At 42.2% G+C, this 21807-nt stretch overlaps 1 protein-coding gene across 1 annotated transcript in view; it reads left to right on the forward strand.

The window, feature by feature from the left end:
- Nucleotides 1–8830: 8830 nt before the first annotated feature.
- The window catches only part of SRPX2 (sushi repeat containing protein X-linked 2), a 33278-nt gene continuing 20301 nt past the window's right edge, over nucleotides 8831–21807 (forward strand). Inside the window, exons 1-2 of the mRNA XM_007952175.1 lie at nucleotides 8831–8912; nucleotides 15950–16030. Coding sequence (XP_007950366.1) covers nucleotides 8831–8912; nucleotides 15950–16030 — 163 coding nt within the window. The remainder of the gene's footprint in view (nucleotides 8913–15949; nucleotides 16031–21807) is intronic.

Raw genomic sequence — 21807 nt, forward strand, 5'->3', positions numbered from 1 at the left:
TAAAACTTCATATTGTTTCTATCACCAGCAACGCCTGCAGCGCTAAGTGTTTCGGCCACTCTGGCCACTGGAGCCCTAGAGAGAAGGAAAGGAACCAAAAAGGTTAAGAGTGACCTTGAAATAATTTATAACATAGGAAAATACCCTCAAGAAATCTACTTCCAAAGAGGAATAAAAAGCAGTAAGTACAGTCACATGTGTTTAGACAAACAATGAAAAGTGACATTTATCTCTGGGTGGTGGGATTTGGCTGACCCCCCCATCCCCCCAGTAAAGAATGAGTTTAAGAAAGAATGAATTGTGGGAAACCAACATCGCTTATTGAAAGAATCGCAACGACTGTGTGTTATTTCTAGAGGGGATGGGGTTAAAAGGCAACGTCAGTTTCCTATCCAGTCTATTCATCATCATTGACATAAGCTTAATGTCACAATGGGGCATTCACTATTTTGCAATTGCAAAAAAAATCCTGCAGAGGTGGATGCTCAAACTATTTTGCTTGAAACTTTGCTTTAAACATATACCACAGAACCAGAAAATAGGAAATTCCATCAACTTGGTCACAGAGCTTCCCTGTACTTTGAATATTGACCTGGGACTAGTTCCTATAACATCATGCCAGACCTCTGAGGTCCAACAGAGCAACTCTTGGAGAAGGAATTATTGCACTGCCAAGCTTTATACTGAAATTATATCCTAAAATTAGAAAGTCCTAACACACACATGAAGAGAGAATGGATAGATGATACATGTCTACACCTATAAAACACATATAAACACTTTGAGGCAAAGTCATCAAGAAATATAGCAGACATTCAAACATTTAAAGTACCATATAGGCCATAGTTATAAGCGATGAAGTTGAGGGAGGCTGTAGGTACATGAAAGCTTTCTCCCTAGGCTCAGTGACTTATCTGAGTGCTCCTAGTTCTAAAAAACAAACAAATATTAAGGATAGTCTTGTTAACTCTTTATCATCTCAATGGAAGTTTCCTCTGAAGCCATGTCCTAGAAGGAATTTTTGTTGTAAGCCCAAGAGAGCAAAGAAACATCTCTGCAGCTCAAGAAAAAATTAAATAGCTAAAGCAAAAGCCACATCTTATTTCCAAGAATGTGTTGATTTTCCTCTGCCACTCACAACGTGGCTTTGTTTGAATAACAGTCTGTGCCAAACTAAACCAAAGGCTGACATGGAAATGAATATTCCTGTGGCCACAATGCCTTTCACCACTGCCTCTCACCCTGTTACATCCCTTTCTCTGTCATGCCACCAAACCTAGGCCTCAGTATGGATCCCAACTCAGACCAAAGAGGCATCTAATCTTATCAATTAAAAAGTATTTCCCTAGACCATAAGATGAATATATTCTTTAAAGTAATAATTGTAATTTTGAGCATTGACCAAGCACTGTTGCATACATCACCAAAGCCCTATTATGAGTTCATGACTACTGTGGTCCTCATTTTACAGATGACGAAAACCACTTAGTAGCTAAGTAACTTGCCTAAGAGTAAGCATTGCCAGCCTTACTACATTCAGCAAATGCCAAAGAAACATTTTAACCTAATCTTGACGGTGACAGGAAGGTAAGAGAAGGCAAGACTCACTACTAAATGTTGAAAGTAGAACAAACAGTAACTATAGTTAAGTATTTGCCTTTTTCCCTAAGTTTTCAGCATCAAACATGTAATTTTGTGATCAGAAAGAGGGAGAAATTAAGAGGTGGAAAGACAGAATATTGAATTCTCTGCCCTACCAGTCTGGGTCAGGCAAGATTGCCTCCTAGGATATTGTACTGTTGGAGAGAAAGCAAGAGTAAAACTCAAGACAAATACAATCTTAACTTATTTCCTACTGATTTTCCAACATGATTTTTCTGCTCCAAAAAAGGCCAGTATGATTAACTCCCCAATAAGCAAAGCCTGATCCCTACTCCCTGCCCACCCTCGAAACTCAACCCAAATCCCTGCCCACCCTCCAAACTCAACCCAAATCCCTGCCCTTACTCATGGCCCAACTCAACCCCAACTCTCCTTCCTCAGACACCTCTGTTTAAACATTAAAACTCAGTCTGACCATGTATTACTCAAACATTTAGTCAATTACTACAGTACTTGCTTGCATTTCTACTTGCCTGCTTTACATCCTGCTGTCTAGATGTTCAGAAACTACAGAAGAGCCAGTGTGGGAGGGCTCCTGTGCTACCTTTTATAGTCAGCTGAGTACCCTAGGACATAATGCTCTATTGATGAGCTCATAGTCAGGGCTCAGCCAATCCCTGTTGAGCATATTGGTCATAATTGATCCCTGAAGGCAACCACATAGCAGTTAATCAAGGCTTGATAAGTTAAATAAAAAATGAAATGTCTAGGCCATCCCAGTATCACACTGCCATAAAACAGAAAGATTAAGGAGAGCTGCTGTATAATGTCTTGGGACATTACTACTCTCTGTCTTAGGAATTAATACAAAGACATCAACCATTACATTCAGAAGACAATTTATCTCTTACTCACATTATAACCCTACCATTTTCATTTTCTAATCCCTTTTCAAGCATCCCTTCCATTACCTTTGGTTGCTGTTATGTGCCGTCGAGTCGCACCGACTCGGCACATAACAACAACAACAAATACAATAAATACCTTTGGTTAAGTGTCATGAAATTTGAAAGCACGTCCTACTTACTTTATAAATATCTTTATCACAGCTATTGGATTGCCCCTCTTCCTTTAAACAGATAATTCACATCTACAGTTTTAAAAATTAGCTTCCTGAGGAGCTCTGGTGGCATAGTGCCTAAGGCATTTGACTGCTAACCAGAAGAATGGTGGTTCTAAAACCACCAGCTACTCCATGGAAGGAAGACCAGGCAATCTACTTCTGTGAAGATTTACTGCCTTGGAAACCCAAAGGGGATTGCTATGAGTCAGAATCGACTCGATGGCAGTGAATTGTTTTTGTTTGTTTGTTTGTTTGTTTTTGTCATCTGTGTAAGGAGCTCTGGTAGTACAGTGGTTAAGGCATTTGGCTGCTAATCTAAAGGTCCTTGGTTTGAACCTACCAGCTGCTTTGTGGAGGAAAGCTGGAGCAATCTGCTTCTGTAAAGATTTACAGCCTTGGAAACCCAATGGGGCTTGCTATGAGCCAGAATCAATTTGACAGCAGTGAGTTGTTTGTTTTTTGTCATCTGTGTATTCCCACTATTCTTTTCTCTAAAATACTCTATTGTGTCTATTTTTCATCCATTTCTACCCCCCACACACACTCTTTTCAGATCTTCCATAAATCCTTTCCTCCCTTTCCAGTTCTGATTTTGCCTTCTTAAAACTCATAATATACAATTTTGGACACATAGAAATGAGCAATACTTTTTTAATGTTATTGAGATTCATAATTCCATGTCAATTTGCCTTTAGTCTATTTTCCAAGAATGTTGTTTCTAGTCTAACCTTGTTAAGCTTTGCTAAAATCTCAATTTGGCAAGTCAGTTTCCATATCTAATATAAAACAATGAAATCAATAAAACAATATCTTATTGACTGCCTAGAGGCTTCATGTGAAAGTGTTGAAGTTGAATATTGAAAAGTTAAAGGTGAAATTTACAAGCATTAGGAAATTTAGTAAGTATAGATGTTGTATCTTTGTCTTTCCAGCCAAATCATACAGAACAGTGTCTATCTTACCTAGCTTTATATCCCCAAAGTGTCTAACATAGTGTTTTCCATACATAGTAGGTGCTGCGGAAATGATTTTGTTGAATTTGCCCCATAGGTTTTTGGTGAGATAGGAGTTCTAGTGGTGCAGTGGTGAAAGCATTTCGCTGCTAACCAAAAGGTTGGCAGTTCAAACCCACCAACCACTCAGTAGGAGAAAGATGAAGTAGTCTGCTTCCATAAAGATTTACAGACTTGGAAATCCTATGAGGCAGTTCTGTTCTGTCCTAAAGGGTCACCATGAGTCAGAATAGACTCAATAGCAGTGGGTTTTTGTTTTGTTTTGTTTTGTTTGGGATGAAGCTTTTCATATTACTCATTTCCAGAGCTTCACAGGAATGCTGTTCCTCTCCTCTCATTTCTCCCCTTACTTTTATCTCCCAGTGGGTTCCATACTTCCTGCCCAGAACACTTCCCTCTTCAACCCCTCTCTGTCACCCTTCTGTGCTTCTCTTCCAGCTCTAAGTGTGACTTGAGACCTTATGCAGCCTCCTCATACTAGCATGTGCTAGGCCCTGCGTTGGGTGCTGGGGATATGAGGTAGAGTCGAGCGAGGTTCTTTCCCTCTAGGTTCTCACAGTCTAGTAGGAGATAGAGATAAATTAAGAACAATTATGTAAGTGTTAAAAGTCCCTTAACTGAGGCATGTACAAAGTACTATGAGAGAAAAAGAAGGCAAAGCAAACGTCTGTCTGGGGTGGGCTGGAGGAAGCTTCATAGCAGCAAAGACAAACATCATTTCAACAGGCTAAGAGAAGAGGGAAAGGAATAGAGCGGAGAATAAATGTGCCTGTGCAAAGGCATCAATGTATGACAGAAGCAAGAAGCTTAGTGTATCCAGAATGAGGAGCCAGGGGATGAATGCTTAAGACTAGGCCGAGGACATATTGAGGTTTGCTTGTGAAGAGCATGGTGTGTTATACTAAGGAGCTGGAGCTCAGACTAGATTCTTTGCCACAAGGGAGCCAGTGAAGGGGTTTTCAGAAAAAAATAATCCTGGTAGAGTTTATTCCACTGCTCACTGGTCTCTCTCTCTCTCTCTCTCTCTCTTCTCTCTCTCTCTCCCTCTCTCCCTCTGTCACCGTCTCTCTCCCTCTCTATACATATATCTCAGTCTCTTTCTCTCATACACACACATCCAGATAATAAAGTCACTATTTCCTAAAAAAGAACTGTAAACTCCTATATCTCCTTGTCAAAGGCCCTATAATTTGGTTTTATCCTATTCAACCTCGTTTCCTACCATTTTCCTGAACTCTCTTTACCAGTTACCCATCACCCTCTGACTTAACAATGAGCTCTTGTTATGTCATTTCCCTTGCCTGAGAGCAGACCAAGGCCCACCTTTTCCCCTTCCTCTGCCCTCTCCTTAAGGTCTTCACAGTCTATATCACAGCTTTTGGCACTTTCTTACTTTATGGTCTTGTACTTTTTTTCTAATCATTTATATCTCTTTCTCTCCTCTCCTAAAGATAAGCTTTCTGGGGGCTGGAGAGTAAGCTCAAGAGATCAGAGATCACACATGTCTTCATCACCACTGTGTCCCTAGTGCTTAGCTTATAGCACATGCCCAATGAAGGGTAGTTTCCTAAGCACACACAACTGTTGTTGCTAACAACTGTTGTTGTTGCTATGTGCTATCGAGTCAGACCCAACTCATAGCGACCACTCCTTGGGTTTCCGTGGCGGTATCACTATGGAAGTAGATTGCCCAACCTTCCTTCCGAGGAGTAGCTGGTGGGTTTGAACTGCCAGCCTTCTGGTTAGCAGTCAAGTGCCTTAGACACTATGCTACCAGAGCTGCTACACACACAACTGTAATTAAGTACATTTTTGCTGAATGGCTGTCTCCTCCACTCCATGAGAACAGGATTTTTGTCTATTTTGTTCACCAATGTCCCTCAAGTACCCAGGATGGTGAGTGGTACAAAACAGAAGTTCAACAAATATTTGTTGAATTAATTGGGGATTTGGATGTCAGAGGTTTTATCTGTCTTGTTCACTGCAGCTTCCACCGTTCTTGACACAGAAAATGTGCTGAGAGAACAAGCTCCACGCCATATCTACTACTTATTTATATGTCTGGCACACTGTTGAACACATAGTAAAAATCAATATGTAGCTGTGATTGATAGATTAGAAGAAAGCATAGTCAGGCTTGCTACTGAACTTTTTATCGTCATCAGTATAATTCTTCCCTTCACGAATGAGAAAGGGTTACCAATTTACTTGCACACACAGGGGAGAAACTCTCTAAAGCAGCTAAAAAAAAAAAAAAGAAACCCACAAACCTCTGATTTTCCAAGGGATGGAAATGTCATCTCTGAGAGGAGGGGGAATGAAAGGAACCTGACCTGCGCTATGGTAGAATAGGTTCATTACTTGATACTAAAGTGAAAAAAGCTTGCTTATTGAAGAGAAACAGATCCCTCTGTCAGAAGCCACTGGCAAACAGCTTAGTGATGGCCATAACCTTGCCATGCACATATCATCTAGATTCACTTAAATTGCCTCCCACTAAAGCCTCTCTAGACATGCTTTCCCTCCACTCTTATTACAGGAGATCAGTCTTGACTTCAGGCAAGAAGCTCATGGCATTTTTTTTTTAATAAACCACAGAATCTTACCAGAAACTGAAGTCCAGAGAAGTTAAGTCATTAGTGAGAGGGTTTCTGAGTATCTCTAAACTTGTACTATATGGATAGCAAGGCACCTAGGAGTTGGGGTACACTTAGGAGTTACAGGAGGGAGAAATATCTAGGAATGTCAAAGTCAGCTACACTCTTCCTCTCTTCTTGGAGTTTGTGAAATTCCTTCTCATTCAATCCCAATGTCATGCTGAGTCATAAAAAAGAAGTGCTCTTCAGAGCGCCACATCTCTGGAGGCCCTTTAGCCAGCCTCTGTTAGTCATTGCTATACTCATGGGCTTGGGCCCAGTGCCATTCACACTTCCCCTTGTCCTGTAGCAGATGACTTGAGTTCCCCTAATCCCCGTGTTCCCTCTCCTCCATTGAAGACCCTTCTCTGAGGGCTGAACAGCTATATCTTTGGGGGATAGTATAGCTTTAAGGAAACTTTTGGCAGATGCAGACGTCCTAACATCTGGGCAGTGTTAACAGAATCCCGGAGGCCCCGACAGACCAGGAGCGGCCCCTACAGACCAGGAGCCATTCGTTCTAGGAATGTTAAAGTAGGAGTTTCTTCCGACCAATGAAAGGACCAGAGAAGAAGGAGAAAGAGAAAGAGGAGACAGAAAGAACAAAAACCCCACATAAAAAAGGTAAGATCTCCTACTTAACCCTCTACACTACACTCCTTCATTTCACAACAAGCGAGGGTTCACAACAACCTCACATTTCACAGCAAGCGGGGGTTGGGGCAGGGTGGGGGAAGAGACCCAGGATTTGGGTAACATGAATGGAGCGGGGGGGGGGGAGAAGTTCTTTTATGAAACTGGATCATAAGCTGCTTTTCATTCATGCCAGAACCTGGCTGCAGACATGTGTGCTCACTACCTTCTCAGTCCACAGTGGAGGGATGCCTGACTCTGGTGAAAGAGTCAAGTGTTCAGTCTGAGATTAGGGAGGAGGTGGGCAAGGGGGTGGGGGTCACAGACTCAGTACTGGGTCTGAAAAAGGAAAGCCCCTACTCCTGAACAGACAACTGGATTGAGACTGGATGTGGGAGAGGGGTCAGTGATTAGTTCTCCAGATGTTCATGTTCCTGGATCTCTCTTTAATCCCCTTTCTCCTTTTTCAGTTCTGTCAGAGTTTCTTTCTCTTTCTTTCAGTTCTGTCAGAGTTCTTTTCCTTCTTAGTTTCCTTCTCACCTCTTTTCACTCATTTTGCCTTCCTTTCTTCTCATTCTCTCCCTGTCCTGCTTCCTTACCACTCTCTAGACAAAACTGAAGCCGAGTAGTGATGTACTGGAAAATACGAATGTTTGCCATTCTTGGGCCTCCTATATCCCTTAGGGACTCCGGTGAGAATTTGCCATCTTTTTGTATCTCCATTTCTGGGATGGGCTCCTCTTCTGAGCATGGCATTTCATTGAAAGCATGTAAGTAAATGGGTGCTTGCAGACACAACCAGTAGCTAGTTTTTCCCAAAGGGCAGCAAGTTTAATGCACCCATTTACTAAGTTTGTGCCCACTGAGAACCACAAAACTCATCCCATTAGAGTGAGAACAGGAAAGGAAGTGAGAGGGTAATTGGAGCCTGTGCAGCCTGTCCTCTTATACCTTGGTAGGTCTTCTCTAACCTCACGGATTTCCTGCTGGGTCACCAGGGTAAAAGTGAAAAGTTAGGCTGGACTTGAAAGCCAGAAGCCACTACCAAACCACTAAGCCTCAAAACCCAAAGCTAAGAACAGAGCCAGGGTATAGTTGTTGCCTGAGAGACTAGAGAAAGGAAACATCCAATCCGGCCCAATTTGAAGTTGACAGTAATACTATCTAATATATTTATATTGACTGCTTCTTTATATACCAGACAATAATCTATTCTATAAGGTAGATATTAGTATTATGATTCCCATTTTATAGATGAGGAAACTGAGGCTCAGATAAGTTAAGGGATGTGTCCAAGCTCCTGTAGCTAATAGGCAAAAGAATTGAATTCAGATCCAGAAATATGTGTATCTCCAGAATCTAAACTCTTAGTCTGAATATGCTAATTCTTTCCCAGATAAGTAGTTAGGAAATACTACTTGAATGGAAAAAATCATCAACTGGGTGTCTTGAGATAGCTGGATTCCCTTCTGGCTCTATATGACTTTTTGTTGTCCTTTTCCTGGCTTTGGTACCTCAATATACCTCTCTATAAATTGACTCTTGGAACATATGCATCTGATCTCATCAGGATCACTTGAAAATTGTCTTATGTCCTCCTCCTGGGAGGAAAGGAAACCATAATTAACAAAAAGAGTCTTGTTATTCTAAATGGTCTTATGGGGGGATGATTATAATAGATATGCATTAATTAAAAATTCTCTCTTCTTCCTTACAGGTCCTCACCTTTGAAAGTTCACTGATTCCTGAAAGTCATTTTCCTTTGCCCCGATACTACTGTCCACATACCTCTATTCCTACATCCTTAAACCACCCTTTCAAAGATGGCCCATCAACTAACTCAAAGAGGAGTGCTCTCTCTGCTGTTCTTCCTAACCCCAGCAGTGACACCAACATGGTATGCAGGTAAGTTCTTGTTCATTGATTCCAGGGAGGGCAAGGCAGCGAGGGAGACTTGAAGGAAGAAACAGTAAGGTTGCAATAAGAGACACATAGGTTAGATACAGAGAACTATTCTTGACAATGAAAAAGAGTTAAACATGGCAACAGGCTATGAAGGGAAGCTTTTGAAGCTCCCTAACAAGAGATATATCTAGGAGCTCTGGTGGTACAGTGCCTAAGACACTTGACTGCTAACCAGAAGGCTGGCGGTTCAAACCCACTGGCCACTCCTCAGAAGGAAGGTTGGGCAATCTACTTCCGTAGTGATACTGCCTCAGAAACCCAAGGAGGGGTCGCTATGAGTCGGGTCCGACTCGACGGCACATGATAACAACAACAAGAAGAAGAGATAAAAGATCTCTGGTGGTGTAATGATTAAGGCATTCAGCTGCTAACCAAAAAGGTTAGCACAGCTGTGCCACAGGAGAAAGATGAGGCAGTCTACTTCTGTAAAGATTTACAGCCTTGGGGTGGAACCCCAGAGACGATGGTCCTTACACACCCTTCAAGCTAAGAACTAAATTTAAGCCCTGTTATACAACTGTCAGCCAAATGATAGGCCGGTAAAACCAAAACCAAACTCACTGCCGTGGAGTCGATTTTGACTCATAGCAACCATCCCTGGGTTTCCAAGGCAGTATCACTATGGAAGTAGATTGCCCCATCTTCTTTCCGAGGAGTGGCTGGTGGGTTTGAATGGCCAGCCTTCTGGTTAGCAGTCAAATGCCTTAGGCACTACGCTACCAGAGCTCCTAGACAGGCCTGTAAGGTGAACAGTAATATCAGGAGGGTATGCACTCATTAGAACAACCAAGTACACGAGATCAAGAGGACAGCATTTGCCCAGGGATAGAGCTAGGAAGGTGGGAGGGGATGGGAAGGATGGAGGAAGGGAGGAGGTAGGTGCAGGGAGGAAGTGGGAAGACTGTTATTACAATGTGGGGATTGCAATAAATGTCACAAAACAGAATGTGTACAGATTATTGAATGGAAAACCAATTAGCTCTGTATACTTTCACCCAAATTATAATAAAAATAATAATTATTATTACTATTTACAGGTATTATAGATTGAATTCTATGTCCCACCCCCAAATACATGTTGAAATTCTAACCCCTGACCATGTTGAAAATACAGTTTTTCATTTATTATTATTATTTGCACCAGGGTGAGATATAGAGCATTGTCTTTGTGGACTATGTTGTGCCGGTTGACCTTTCTGTCCCTTGAGACAGTGGGCTTGGGTCCTCAGGCCCAGCGACTTACTCCCTGGAGGTTTTTGGTTGTGGCTTGGAGGTTTTCGTGGTTTTGACCTCTGTGAGCAATACTGTAGTCATGGATGTCTTTGCAGCACATTTAGATGTATAAATATGCTCTGTATTCATGCATATAGTCCCATTCTCCTTCCCAGACCTGTTTAACTTCTTTTGTTATTTTTAATTAAATCATACACTCCCCACCCCCACCCCCGCAAAAAATTTACAGCCTTGGGGCAGTTCTACTCTCTCCTATAGGGTCACAATGAGTGGGAATCAACCCCATGGCAGTGGGTAGTGGAACAAGAGATAGCAGCCTTGGTGGCACAGTGGTTAAAACACTCAGTTGCTAATCAGACGGTCAGTGGTTTGAACCTAATAACCACTCCATGAGAGAAAGATGAGGCAGCTTTCTTCTGTAAAGATTTATAGTCTTAGAAACACTATTGGGCGATTCTATTCCGTCTTATAGAGTCACTATAAGCTGGAATTGATGGCAGTGGGGTTGGGTTTGATTTAACAAGAAATATTTGAAAAAAGGCTAGACCAGCACAAAAATGAGAAGTTTGGACAAGCTGGACTTTGAGGTCATTGTCTCGCCTGTTTCTGCACTTGTTGTTGTTGTTATGTGCCATCGAGTCGGACCCGACTCATAACGACCCCTCCTTAGGTTTCTGAGGCAGTATCACTACGGAAGTAGATTGCCCCATCTTACTTCCGAGGAGTGGCCAGTAGGTTTGAACCTCCAGCCTTCTGGTTAGCAGTCAAGTGCCTTAGGCACTACGCTACCAGAGCTCTGAAAAACAGTTTCTAATATTAATTTCTTTATGGGTCAAATCTTAATACTCTTATCAAGACCACAAAAATAGGACTTGGGCCATATATCTCATTTGGGAAAAAATAAAGGAGAAAGGCAAAAGGCAATCTTTTTTGAGGGAAACAAGAATCAATTTATCTCTCTCTCTCTTATTCTCACTTTTTGGGTCTCTCTCTCTCTGTGTGTGTCTCTCTGTGTGTGTGTGTCTCTCTGTCTCTGTCTCTCTCCTCTCCCAGACCTTCTTCATAGGATGGGATTTTTATAGCCCCTTTCTGTCAATCTGCCAAAGATGTTAATGGCAATATAGATTACATTTTCTTAAACAACAATACCCCAGTTTCTTCTGGCTTGTTCCTTACTTCAGAAGAGATGGAGATTTCTGGATTCCTGAATGTATCACTCTTCTCCCCTGGGGACATATTGTTATTGTTGTATGCCTTTGAGTGGATTCCAACTACTATGAGTGCCTGGAGGTGGGGGGGTTGGAAAGAATAGACTCAGTGAGGAGAGGGAAAGGGGAAGAAGGAGGGGTGACAGAAAGATAATGAGGTGGCAGACAGAGGTTTCTGATGGGATCCAGCTGGCATTCCAAGTGCTAAGAATATTCTGTGGCCTACAGTGTCTGCCCTCATAGGGGCTAGTGGGAGTAGAGGAAGGAGACAGGCCCAACCAATGAGGTTGGGAAAATATCCAGAGATGAGTAAATAACAAATTTCTCCCATCACCGCCACAGTCACTGCAACTAAAATTTTCCACATGCCCTTAGCTCCTGGTGGAGGACTTTGGCAGTAGCTCTGTTTGCCTGAAACAGCTGCATGAAGCTTTTAAACAAATATGCAAACTTCTTCCCCCCTTTGGCTTAACCTGACTTAGTAGGGGTAAAAGCACAAGGGCTGACATTGAGATGAAGAAATTCAAGTTAAGCTCTTGGCAGAACACACGTTGTTTGGGGCTAATGGAGCCTCAAATCTCTACGAGAGTATATGTGCAGCTGTCCTCCCCAGCCTCCTCCATGCTTCAATTCAAATACATAAGAACAAAATCTGGCCAGAGACCACAGGGCCAGGGAGTGGAGGTTTGATGGCTCAATGCCCAACTTTGAACACCTGTATGATACTTCATAGAGTGCAAAGACTTTCACCTTTCCAGGTTGGGAGCCTGAGCTGTTGGAGTCTTGAGGAAAGGACAGTTTTTAAAAACCGGGGTTCTTTTGAGGTTCTCAAATGGCTTGCAAATGCAAAGATGGCACTCCCCATTTCCATAGGAGTCAGCAGGGTCACCACTCCTTCTGAGGAGCCCAAGCTGGTATGGCCCATGAGGTCTCTGACAGGCCTGTGAACCCACTCATTCTACCCTCTTGTATTCTTCGGATGCTGCTTGATGAGAAACATTTGCAGTTCCAACAATCTTCTCCCACTTCTGCTTTCCCTCACTGATAGCTCAGCTCTCTCAGCTCATTCATTGATTCAACAACTATCTATTGAGCACTCTGTGCATCCTGCACTGTTCTGTTCTTCCATCCCCTTGCCTTCAAATGGGAACGGCATAAGAAAGGCAACCAAGTATGAATTCAGGGCTAATCAGGAAAAGGGTCCAGGAATAATCAGCAGGGCCTGGGAATAGTTAAGAACATACATAAAGCAAAGAGTGGGTTAAAGGTGCATAGTTGCATATCTGTGAAGTTCAGGAAGTTAAACTGGATCTGTCATCATAAGCCAACATTAGTGTGAATCTTAAAATATTCTTCAACTATCAATTAAATTTGCAAATATATCTTTGTGAAGGGCAGTGCTTGAGGGTCAGACCATGCTGTGGAAGTTGGAGGAACCCAGAAACAAACCACAGAGTAGCCAGTGATAAAATCTAAAGGGAACTGAGGAATACTTCCCAAATCCCACTCCCCAAGGCTAAAGCAGGACAAGCAGATAGTCTCCTGTTGGGAGGGTGCCCCACTAGGTATATTGTTGCACCTCATTTCAGTATCACCACATTTGCAAAAAAAAAAAGTATATTTATATCCAGAGACAGGCAGAAATGGGAAGGCTTAAAGGAGTAGGGTAGACAGAGCCCATTCTAGACACAAAGCTAACTTGGCAGCAGCCCTGCTACCTCTGCACCCTGGTGGAGACTATATTTATCTGATTGAGTCCTCCCTTCTATCTTCTCACATCCCTTATCATTCTGAAATTATGGAAAATGCTTGGTGGCCTTTGATCCCACACATACAGAGGAAAAAGTCTGGATTGCAAGAAAGATTTGAGATTTTTATCCCTGCTGGAATAAAAGCTCTCTAACGTCGGGCAATCTACTTCCGTAGTGATACTGCCTCGGAAACCCAAGGAAGGGATGCTATGGGTCAGATCCGACTCGAGGACAGTGAGTTTGATTTTTGGTTTTTTTACTACCACCATCTTTAGTGGAATGTCTGAGCTTATCTAGGACTCAAAAGACCTGGGCTGGAGTGCCCACTCTGCTATAAAGTAGCTGGGAGACTTTGGCAACTCCTTTAACCTCTCGGAGCCATTTTTCTCATTGCTACAATGGAGAGTAATAATGCTATTTGCCTCATTGAGATGTTGTGGTGACATAATGAGATAACATATATGTAATGTGCTTAATATAGGGTACATGATGACTAATACTAGCAGTTGTCATTGTTGTTGCTATTATCTAGCCATAGACCTCTGACACTCCTGTTTTCTCATGGCGAACAGAGGCTTGCTCCCTGATGAGTAGTTCTTCACAAGCTAGCTCTAAAACAGGCGTTTGTTGTTGTTGTTGTTGTTATACGTCGAGTGGGCCCAACTCATAGCGACCCCTCCTTGGGTTTCTGAGGCAGTATCACTATGGAAGTAGATTGCCCAGCCTTCCTTCCGAGGAGTGCCTGGTGGGTTTGAACCACCAGCCTTCTGGTTAGCAGTCAAGTGCCTTAGGCACTATGCTACCAGAGCTCCTATAACAGGCGTAGGGCAACCTAATACTTGAGGGAATTACACACACACATCTGGCCTCTTGTTTACAGTAGCCGTAAGGCTTTGAGGCTAATACTAAACTGAAACAGCTGACAAGAATTCCATGTCCCATGAAAGAAATCTCCCATATGGGAAAAGAGAAAGCAAGGGAGATGAGGTCCAGGGAGAAATAAAGAAAAGTCAGAAGAACTGAAATGGGAAAACAAGAAAATGGATAATGGAAAAGAGAAAAAAATGAACTCTTTCCTCTGGAATGAGGGCAAACCAAGGAGGACATGATTTCATAATGAAAACTTTCAATTTGATTCATTCCCTTGTGCACTAAGTTGGACCGGTTTCCCAACACCCCCCAACTCCTAGTCTGGGCTTGTGGGTCATGGAGGAACTTCATCATCTAGCCCTCAGCTCCACCCTTTAGTGCAGGGGGGCCCCGCACCTCCTCCCAGAGAGGAGTCAGGCGAGCTTATGATCTGAGTGTTTACACAGACCAAAGGGCTGCAGCATTAAAACCCAGCCCTGTCCAGGAAGCACACCCTCTCCTGGAAATAGGGAATTGTCTTCTGGCTCAAGCGTGGCTGGCTGCCCTATTCCTGTGCATGCATTAGGGCTCAGAGAAGCTGAAAGGAAGCTTCTGGAAACTTTATTCCGGAAAGAACCAAGTTGTTTTCCAATTAGTTCTTATTCATGACTGATTTCCTGCAGTCTGGTAGAACACACTGCTTAGTCTCCCAGACAGCCACAGACCTGCCTCCACTAGGGGCTGGGTCAGGATGATGGGGGATGGATCAGGAATGTTCTCTAGCTCAGTGGCTCCCTGCTAAGGCTCCTGCTGAATACAGGAACTAGAAGCTTCTCCAAAGGACTCTGCTTTTCTCTTTTCCAAGCCAAGAAAAATTGCTCATGAAACTATTCTTATTCCCCCTTGCCTTAAAAAAAAAAAAAAAATTCTACACGCATAATTCAGTGCCATTAATTAATTCTTCATGTTGCGCAACCATTATCACTATCCTTTTCCAAATTATTCCATCATCATTACCATAAACTCAGTGTTGCCTAAGCAAAAACTTTTCCTTCCCCTCTCTCTCCCACCCCTGGTAACCACTTATAATTTTTGGTTTCTATATATTTGCTTATTTCATATAAGTGAGATCATGTAGTATTTGTCCTTTTGTGGCTGACTTATTTTGCTCAGCATAGTTTCAAGGTTCATGCATGCCATGGCATGCTTCAGGACTCCATTTCTCTTTATAGCTGAGTAGTATTCTCTAGTGTGTATGTACCACATTTTGTTTATCCATTCAGCTGTTGATAGACATTTTAATTGTTTCTATTTTATGGCTATTGTGAAAAGGTCTGCAATGACCATTGGTGTACAGTTCCCCCTTTGCCTTTTGAGCCATCCCTCTCTGCCTTGTCATGCCATTCCCAGCAATGCTATTCAGGTGACAAGCCCCATAGGCTAGTGGGATCTTAAGAAATCGTTCCTCTCTGAAGATTGTGAGCAGGCCTGTCACAAGTGAGAAGATCCTTACTAAGGCTTTATTTTTAATTTCTACTTGGGACAACAATCCATCCTCAGAGCTTGGTCATCCATGTCTGACCAAATCACATGTGTTTTACCAAGAAAATGGGCCATTTATAGTTCAGATTGATGAGTGGTCAAGAAGTTAGAGTTGCTTTTTTTTTTTTTTTTCTCTTTTCAATAGAGGGTTCTAATGTTATCAGTGAGCCCCTTGCCTGACCATGAGCTCACCTTCTATTCACCTGAGGTTCTGAGGTTTGCCCACACTAGTTCTACAATTTTAAAAGTCTGAATTTTTTTTCCACTAAATATCCACCCAGTTTCTTACTCATGGAGTGCCTCAGGAAGGGTCAGAGTTGGGTGAGGGGAATAGTGGAGAAGGGCTTGAGTGAGAAATTGATACATCATCCTGATATTGTCTTCTTCATTCTAGGTTCAGGCTACTATCCAGATGAAAGCTACAATGAAGTATATCCAGAAGAGGTCCCGCGGGCCCCTGCCCTAGATTACCGAGGTAATCCTCACTGTTCCTTAGGCTCAGGAAAGGTCTTTTCTGGCCTAAGGTCTAAACTCTTCCCTGAAGCATCCTTCATCCAGACTTGCCTCACATGTGCCAGAACTGCAGCTCAGGGAATCAGAGAATGTGATTTTTGATCATGAATTTGGTTACTGACTTGTGTGACTTCACCTCTCTAGCCGTAAGGTTGCCCATCCATTATTAATCAGTAAATATTGACTGAGTACCTACTCTATGCCTGATCCTATGCTAAGTAAGTCTGTGGGTGATACAAAATCTAAAATATGATTGACTTCCTCAAGGAGCATACATTTTTTTGGAGGACAGAATGATAAAACTACACATGTAGGACAAGTAAATGTGAAACTACGTGATGGTAGCGAATGCAGTAGGAGTTAAGAAAAGGAAGTCAGGGAAGGGATCATGAAAGATGACATTTAGGGTAGGCCTTAAATGATGGGTAGGATTAAGAGAGTTAGAAAGAAGAGGGGAAGACATTCATGCAAAGCAGCATAGCCAAAGACATAGAGGTAAGAACAAACATGGTAGATGAGGAAGCTAGGAAGAAACCAGCCTGGCTGGAGGAGTTGGACTGTGAGGGAAATAGCAGAAAATAAAGTTGAATATAAAAAGAGTGAGGCCAAGTTAAGAAAGGCTCCATGTTCTCAGCACCCTCGAAGGAGAGGCAGAAGGATTACCTGTGAAGAATGCTAGATAGAGGTTCCTGCATTAGAAGGGAGGTTAGGCTTGTGATATCTAATATCCCTTCCAATTCTAAGATACACTGTTCCTGTGTTTTGCAAACCATATAGAAGAGTTTAGCTGTTGTGCCAGGAACCATGAAGATCCATCCTATGTTTTTGCACAGGAGAGTGACATGGTAAATGGTGATTTCAGAAGACTGACTTGGTATATGGTTAGGAAGGGATGGAGCCTGAGTCAGGGAGTCTTTCTAGAATTCTGTTACAATAATGTTGACTAGAGATTATTGAGGGCTGTGGCAAAGAAATGAAGAGTAAGGATGAGTTCCAGAGATGTTTCAAAGAAAGACATGGCAAGACTTGATACAGATTTGATACACCAAGAGACTAAGAAATAAACTGATATCTGAAAGAAACTAGTTTGTATACCTGGGAAAATTGTAAGACCTTCTCAGAAAGACTAAGTTAAAAAGGAAAATTGATTTGGCTGTTTTGAGTCCTATGTTGTTGTTGTTCTTGTTACGTGCTGTGGAGTTGGACCCAACCCATAGCGACCCCTCCTTGCGTTTCCGATGCCGTATCACTATGGAAGTACATTGCCCAACCTTCCTTCCGAGGAGTGGCTGGTGGGTTTGAACCGCCAGCCTTCTGGTTAGCAGTCAAGTGCCTTATTGAGTCCTATAGGCAGTTGGAAGTAGAAAGGTTAAGCTTTGTGAGTCATCAGCTTAATGGATGAACTGTTCAAGGAAGCAGAGGGCCAAGGTCAGAGCCTTAGAAGACATCTACAGATATGAGTAGTAGAGGAACCAGCAAGGGTAAAAGAGATGTTAGTGCTCATCTAGGTATGAGGAAATCAAAGTAGTATCTACCATATTACGTAGTAGCAGAAAATGCAATAGGAGAAGAAAAGGAAGGCAGGAAAGGGGTTGTGAAAGATGACATTTAGCCACAAAAGAGTTTTAAGAAAGGTGAAATGGTAAGAGATTAACTGTGTCAAAAATTGCAGAGATCATATTGAAGGTAGAGCAAACATACTTGGCAAGAAGAAGGTAAATGGTGGACTTTAAGAATCGTATGAGACACGAGCAAAGCTTTGGGCTCTATGTTTCTTTCTGGCTACCTTCTGCCTACCTTCTTCTTGCTGCCAAATGGTCCACATCTACTTGCCTTAGCACCTACCAACTCCTGAACTCTCTACAGTCTGTTACTCACCCACAAATCTCCATGCTGAAATGATATCTCTTGAAGGTCACAGTCTCTTCCAAAGACCAAATTGCATGGCCCTTTCTTTGAAATTCAGTCTCCTCAGTCTCTCTGCAGAAATGAGCACATCCTTTTGTTCTTAATCCCTCTTTCTTGGGCTCATGGCATTTCACTATTCTGATCATAGTGGAAGCCAAGAAAGAAGATGAGCTCTGACATGGTGACAAGAGAGAGAATGAGGCTGGGATCTGAATTTTGGGCAACCATGACCTGTCTCCTGAGTTCCCAGACTACATCTTTAACTGCTACTGAACATTTCCATTTGCAAATGTCTAAAATGAAATTCTTTCATCTTCCCCAAAAAAGACTTTATTGGCTGACTTTCCTATGTCTGCTAATGATACCATCATTTCCTTAGTTACCCGGACTTAAAAATATCTCAGTGTTACCTTTAATAGCCCCCATCATCTTTAATAGTTCCTTTCTCCTCATCACCTCTCACCAGTTATTTACCGAGATGTGTCATTTCTTTATAAATCCATAGGATTAATATTTTTATTATAATATTTTTATTATAATGGCAATTGCTTCCTAACTTGATTCTCTGACTCATGTTTCTCCCTCCCTAAACCTGGTGGGAGACTATGACCATTTCTATTAGAATCTGGTCTCAGTCTAGCTTCCCAACCTAACAATTTATTACCCCTTCCCTTCAAATGAAGGCGCTCTGGTGGCACAGTGGTTAAGGCATTTGGCTGCTAGCCAAAAGATCCACAGTTCAAACCCACCAGCTGCTCCTCAAGAGAAAGATGAGGCAGTCTGCTTCCGTAAAGATTTACAGCCTTGGAAATAACCCTCGAGACACTTCTACTCTGTCCTATAGAGTCACTATGAGTCAGAACTGACACGATGGCAGTGGATTTGGTTTGGTTTGGTTCCTCTCAAATGAAATCTACGGTTCATCCTGGCTGCTCTACTCTGTTCCCTAACTACTTTAGCCCACGTTGAGCTTTCCCTCATCCATTCATTATTTAATTCATTTATTAAATGATGATTTATTGAGTGACTACTATGTACCTCTTCTGAAATAAATGTGTCTTGTCTAGACCACTTGTTTGGCATTCATTATGCACTGCCACTTTGGTTTGTTTTTTATAACCCTTAACAAAATTCTTATCTCCTTAACAGCAGGGGTCATGTGTGGCATTCCCTCAGAGCCAGTAAAAAGTAGGTGCTCAAGAAGTGTTGACTGACTGCTTGGCATCCTGGGAGCAGAAGCCAGATTGCAGATTATAAATGGGAAGGAGTCCCGGGGTGGCGCAATTGGACAATGCTTTTGGCTGCTACCCAAAAGGCTGGTGGTTGAGTCCACTCAGAGGTGCCTCTGAAGAAATGCTGGGCTATCTACTTCTGAAACAGTCACTGGAAACCCTATGGAGTCAGACTTGACTCATGGCAACTGGTTTTTATAAATGGAAGAAGTAAATAGGAAAAAGTAACAGATAAAGAAGTTACTTTCAAGAGGTCTGGCAGCCCCTATATTAGCTTGCCTCATTGGTTATTTTTAAGTGAGCATAGAGCCCTTTAGGAAAATATAAACTGCATGGTGGCTTTTGGCCTTGGGATCTAGTGTTTCACAGCTCTCTTTGGGACTTAGTTTCAGGACAAAAACCAAACTGAGTGAAGTTATCAATGATGAGTGGAGAAGAGGTAGCAGAGAACAATACAACCTGTGCTCCCAGCCTCACTTAAAAGATCCTTGTGACCTCATAATCAACAACTCTGCAATGGTAGCACTTAACAGACTATCTGTAATTTGGAGATGGTGTCTCCAGGTGGCAGTGGTGTGTTACTGCTGTAGACTAGAAACCAAATGCTGGAAGCCAGTGTGTTTTTTCTCAGAGAGGGATGGAATGGTGGCTCGAACCTAGACACTGACTTAGGGAATACTATTCCAGGGCTAGGAGCTCTGGTAGCATAGTGGCTAAAAGCACTTGACTGCTAACCAGAAGGCTGGCGGTTCAAACCCACCAGCCACTCCTCGGAAGGAAGTTCCGTAGTGATACTTCCGTAGTGATACTTCCGTAGTGATACTTCCGTAGTGATACTGCCTCGGAAACCCAAGGAGGGGCCGCTATGAGTCGGGGCAGACTTGACGGCACATAACAACAACAACATTCCCAGGGCTACATATTTTACACACACAATTTCATTTGATTCTCACAACAACCCTATGAAACTGGTTTATTATCCCCTATTATACAAATCAGGAAACTGAATTTCAGGGTTAAATTTGAAGTCACACAACTTGAAGGTGGCAGAGCAGAAATTTAAAGCCAGATCTGTCTGCCTCCAAAGCCAGGATCATTCCTTCTCTTTCATCAAAAATGTAACTCATTAAACAAAATATGTATGAATTGCTTACTGGAAAACCAATTTGCTCTATAAACTTTCACCCAAATCACACACACATACTCAAAGGTAATTCATTCTTGTTTGTTTGTTTTTAAAAAGAACTAAACAGCAAAAAATAGAAAATTATTTTAGAGCAAACTGTCCATTGTGGAGTTTGGTACCATTTTGACTAATCTTGAACAATTTTCATGCCTTATCCTGATTTGTAGCCTGGAGTCAGAAACTCTTCCCTGAGGTATGGTCTCAGTCCTCTGAGCTGCTGCTTTCCTTATAGCTTGCCTAAATTGCAGGCAAACTAGTCACTCTGCCTAGGTTATCTGAAGATTATCACCAAGAAGGCCCTTTCAACTCTGTTGTCAGCATTTCCTTTTATTTATAAGCCTTGGGAAGAGATAGGTGAATAGGTGCAGAGAGCAGAGACCATGAGCCTGACTTCAAATCCCAGCTCCTCCAATTTCCAGTTCTTTGAAGCTGGACAAACACCTATTATGTGCCAGGCATTGTGCTATGTATTTTATAAATGTTATTTAAAGAAATTGCATGCTTGCTGTATAGTGAGAGGGAAAAGTCTCTAAGACATATTGTTAAGTTAAAAAAAGAAAGCAATGGAGACAACAGTGGGCATAAAATGCTGTTCTATGTTAAAAAAAAGGGAGGAAGAATAATCTATACCAATATTTGCTTTATATGCAAAAAGAAACTATCAACTGTGGTTCTTTGGTGGGGGGTTTGTGGGGTGGTGAATGAGAGGGAGATTATTTATTTTTATACCTTTTATAGGAGCCCTGGTGATGCAGTGGTTAAGTGCTCAGCTGCTAACTGAAAGGTTGGTAGTTCAAACCCACTAGCTGATCCTAAAGATGTGGGAAAGGTGGCAGTCTGCTTCTGTAAAGATTTACAGCCTGGGGTGGTTCTACTCTGTCCTACACGGTTACTATGAGGTGGAATCAACCCACTGGCAATAGGCTTGGTTATACTTTTTACAAGGAGCCCTGGTGATGCAATGGTTAAGTACTTGGCTACTAACCACAAGTTTGCAGTTCACAGCCACCCAGCAGCTCCGTGGTGAAAGACTTGGCCATCTGCTTCCATAAAGATTGTTGTTAGGTGCTGTCAAGTCAGTTCCAACTCATAGTGACCTTATGTACAACAGAATGAAACGTTGCCTGGTTTTGCACAATCCTCACTATCGTTGCTGTGTTTGAGGCCATTGTTGTAGCCACTGTATCTATCCATCTTGTTAAGGGTCTTCCTCTTTTTCACTGATCCTCTATTTTACCAAAAATGATGTCCTTCCAAAGGCCCAAAATCCATTAAATGGGGAAGAGAATGTTTGTTTAATAAATGGTGCTGGCAAAACCAGCACCATTTGCAGAAAAATGAAACAAGATCTGTACCTCACACCACACACAAAAACGAACTCCAGATGGATCAAAGACCTAAATGTGAAACCTA

Source organism: Orycteropus afer, unplaced genomic scaffold, assembly GCF_000298275.1.
Source record: "Orycteropus afer afer isolate SDZICR_OR568_19922 unplaced genomic scaffold, OryAfe1.0 scaffold00327, whole genome shotgun sequence".
Taxonomy (NCBI): domain Eukaryota; kingdom Metazoa; phylum Chordata; class Mammalia; order Tubulidentata; family Orycteropodidae; genus Orycteropus; species Orycteropus afer.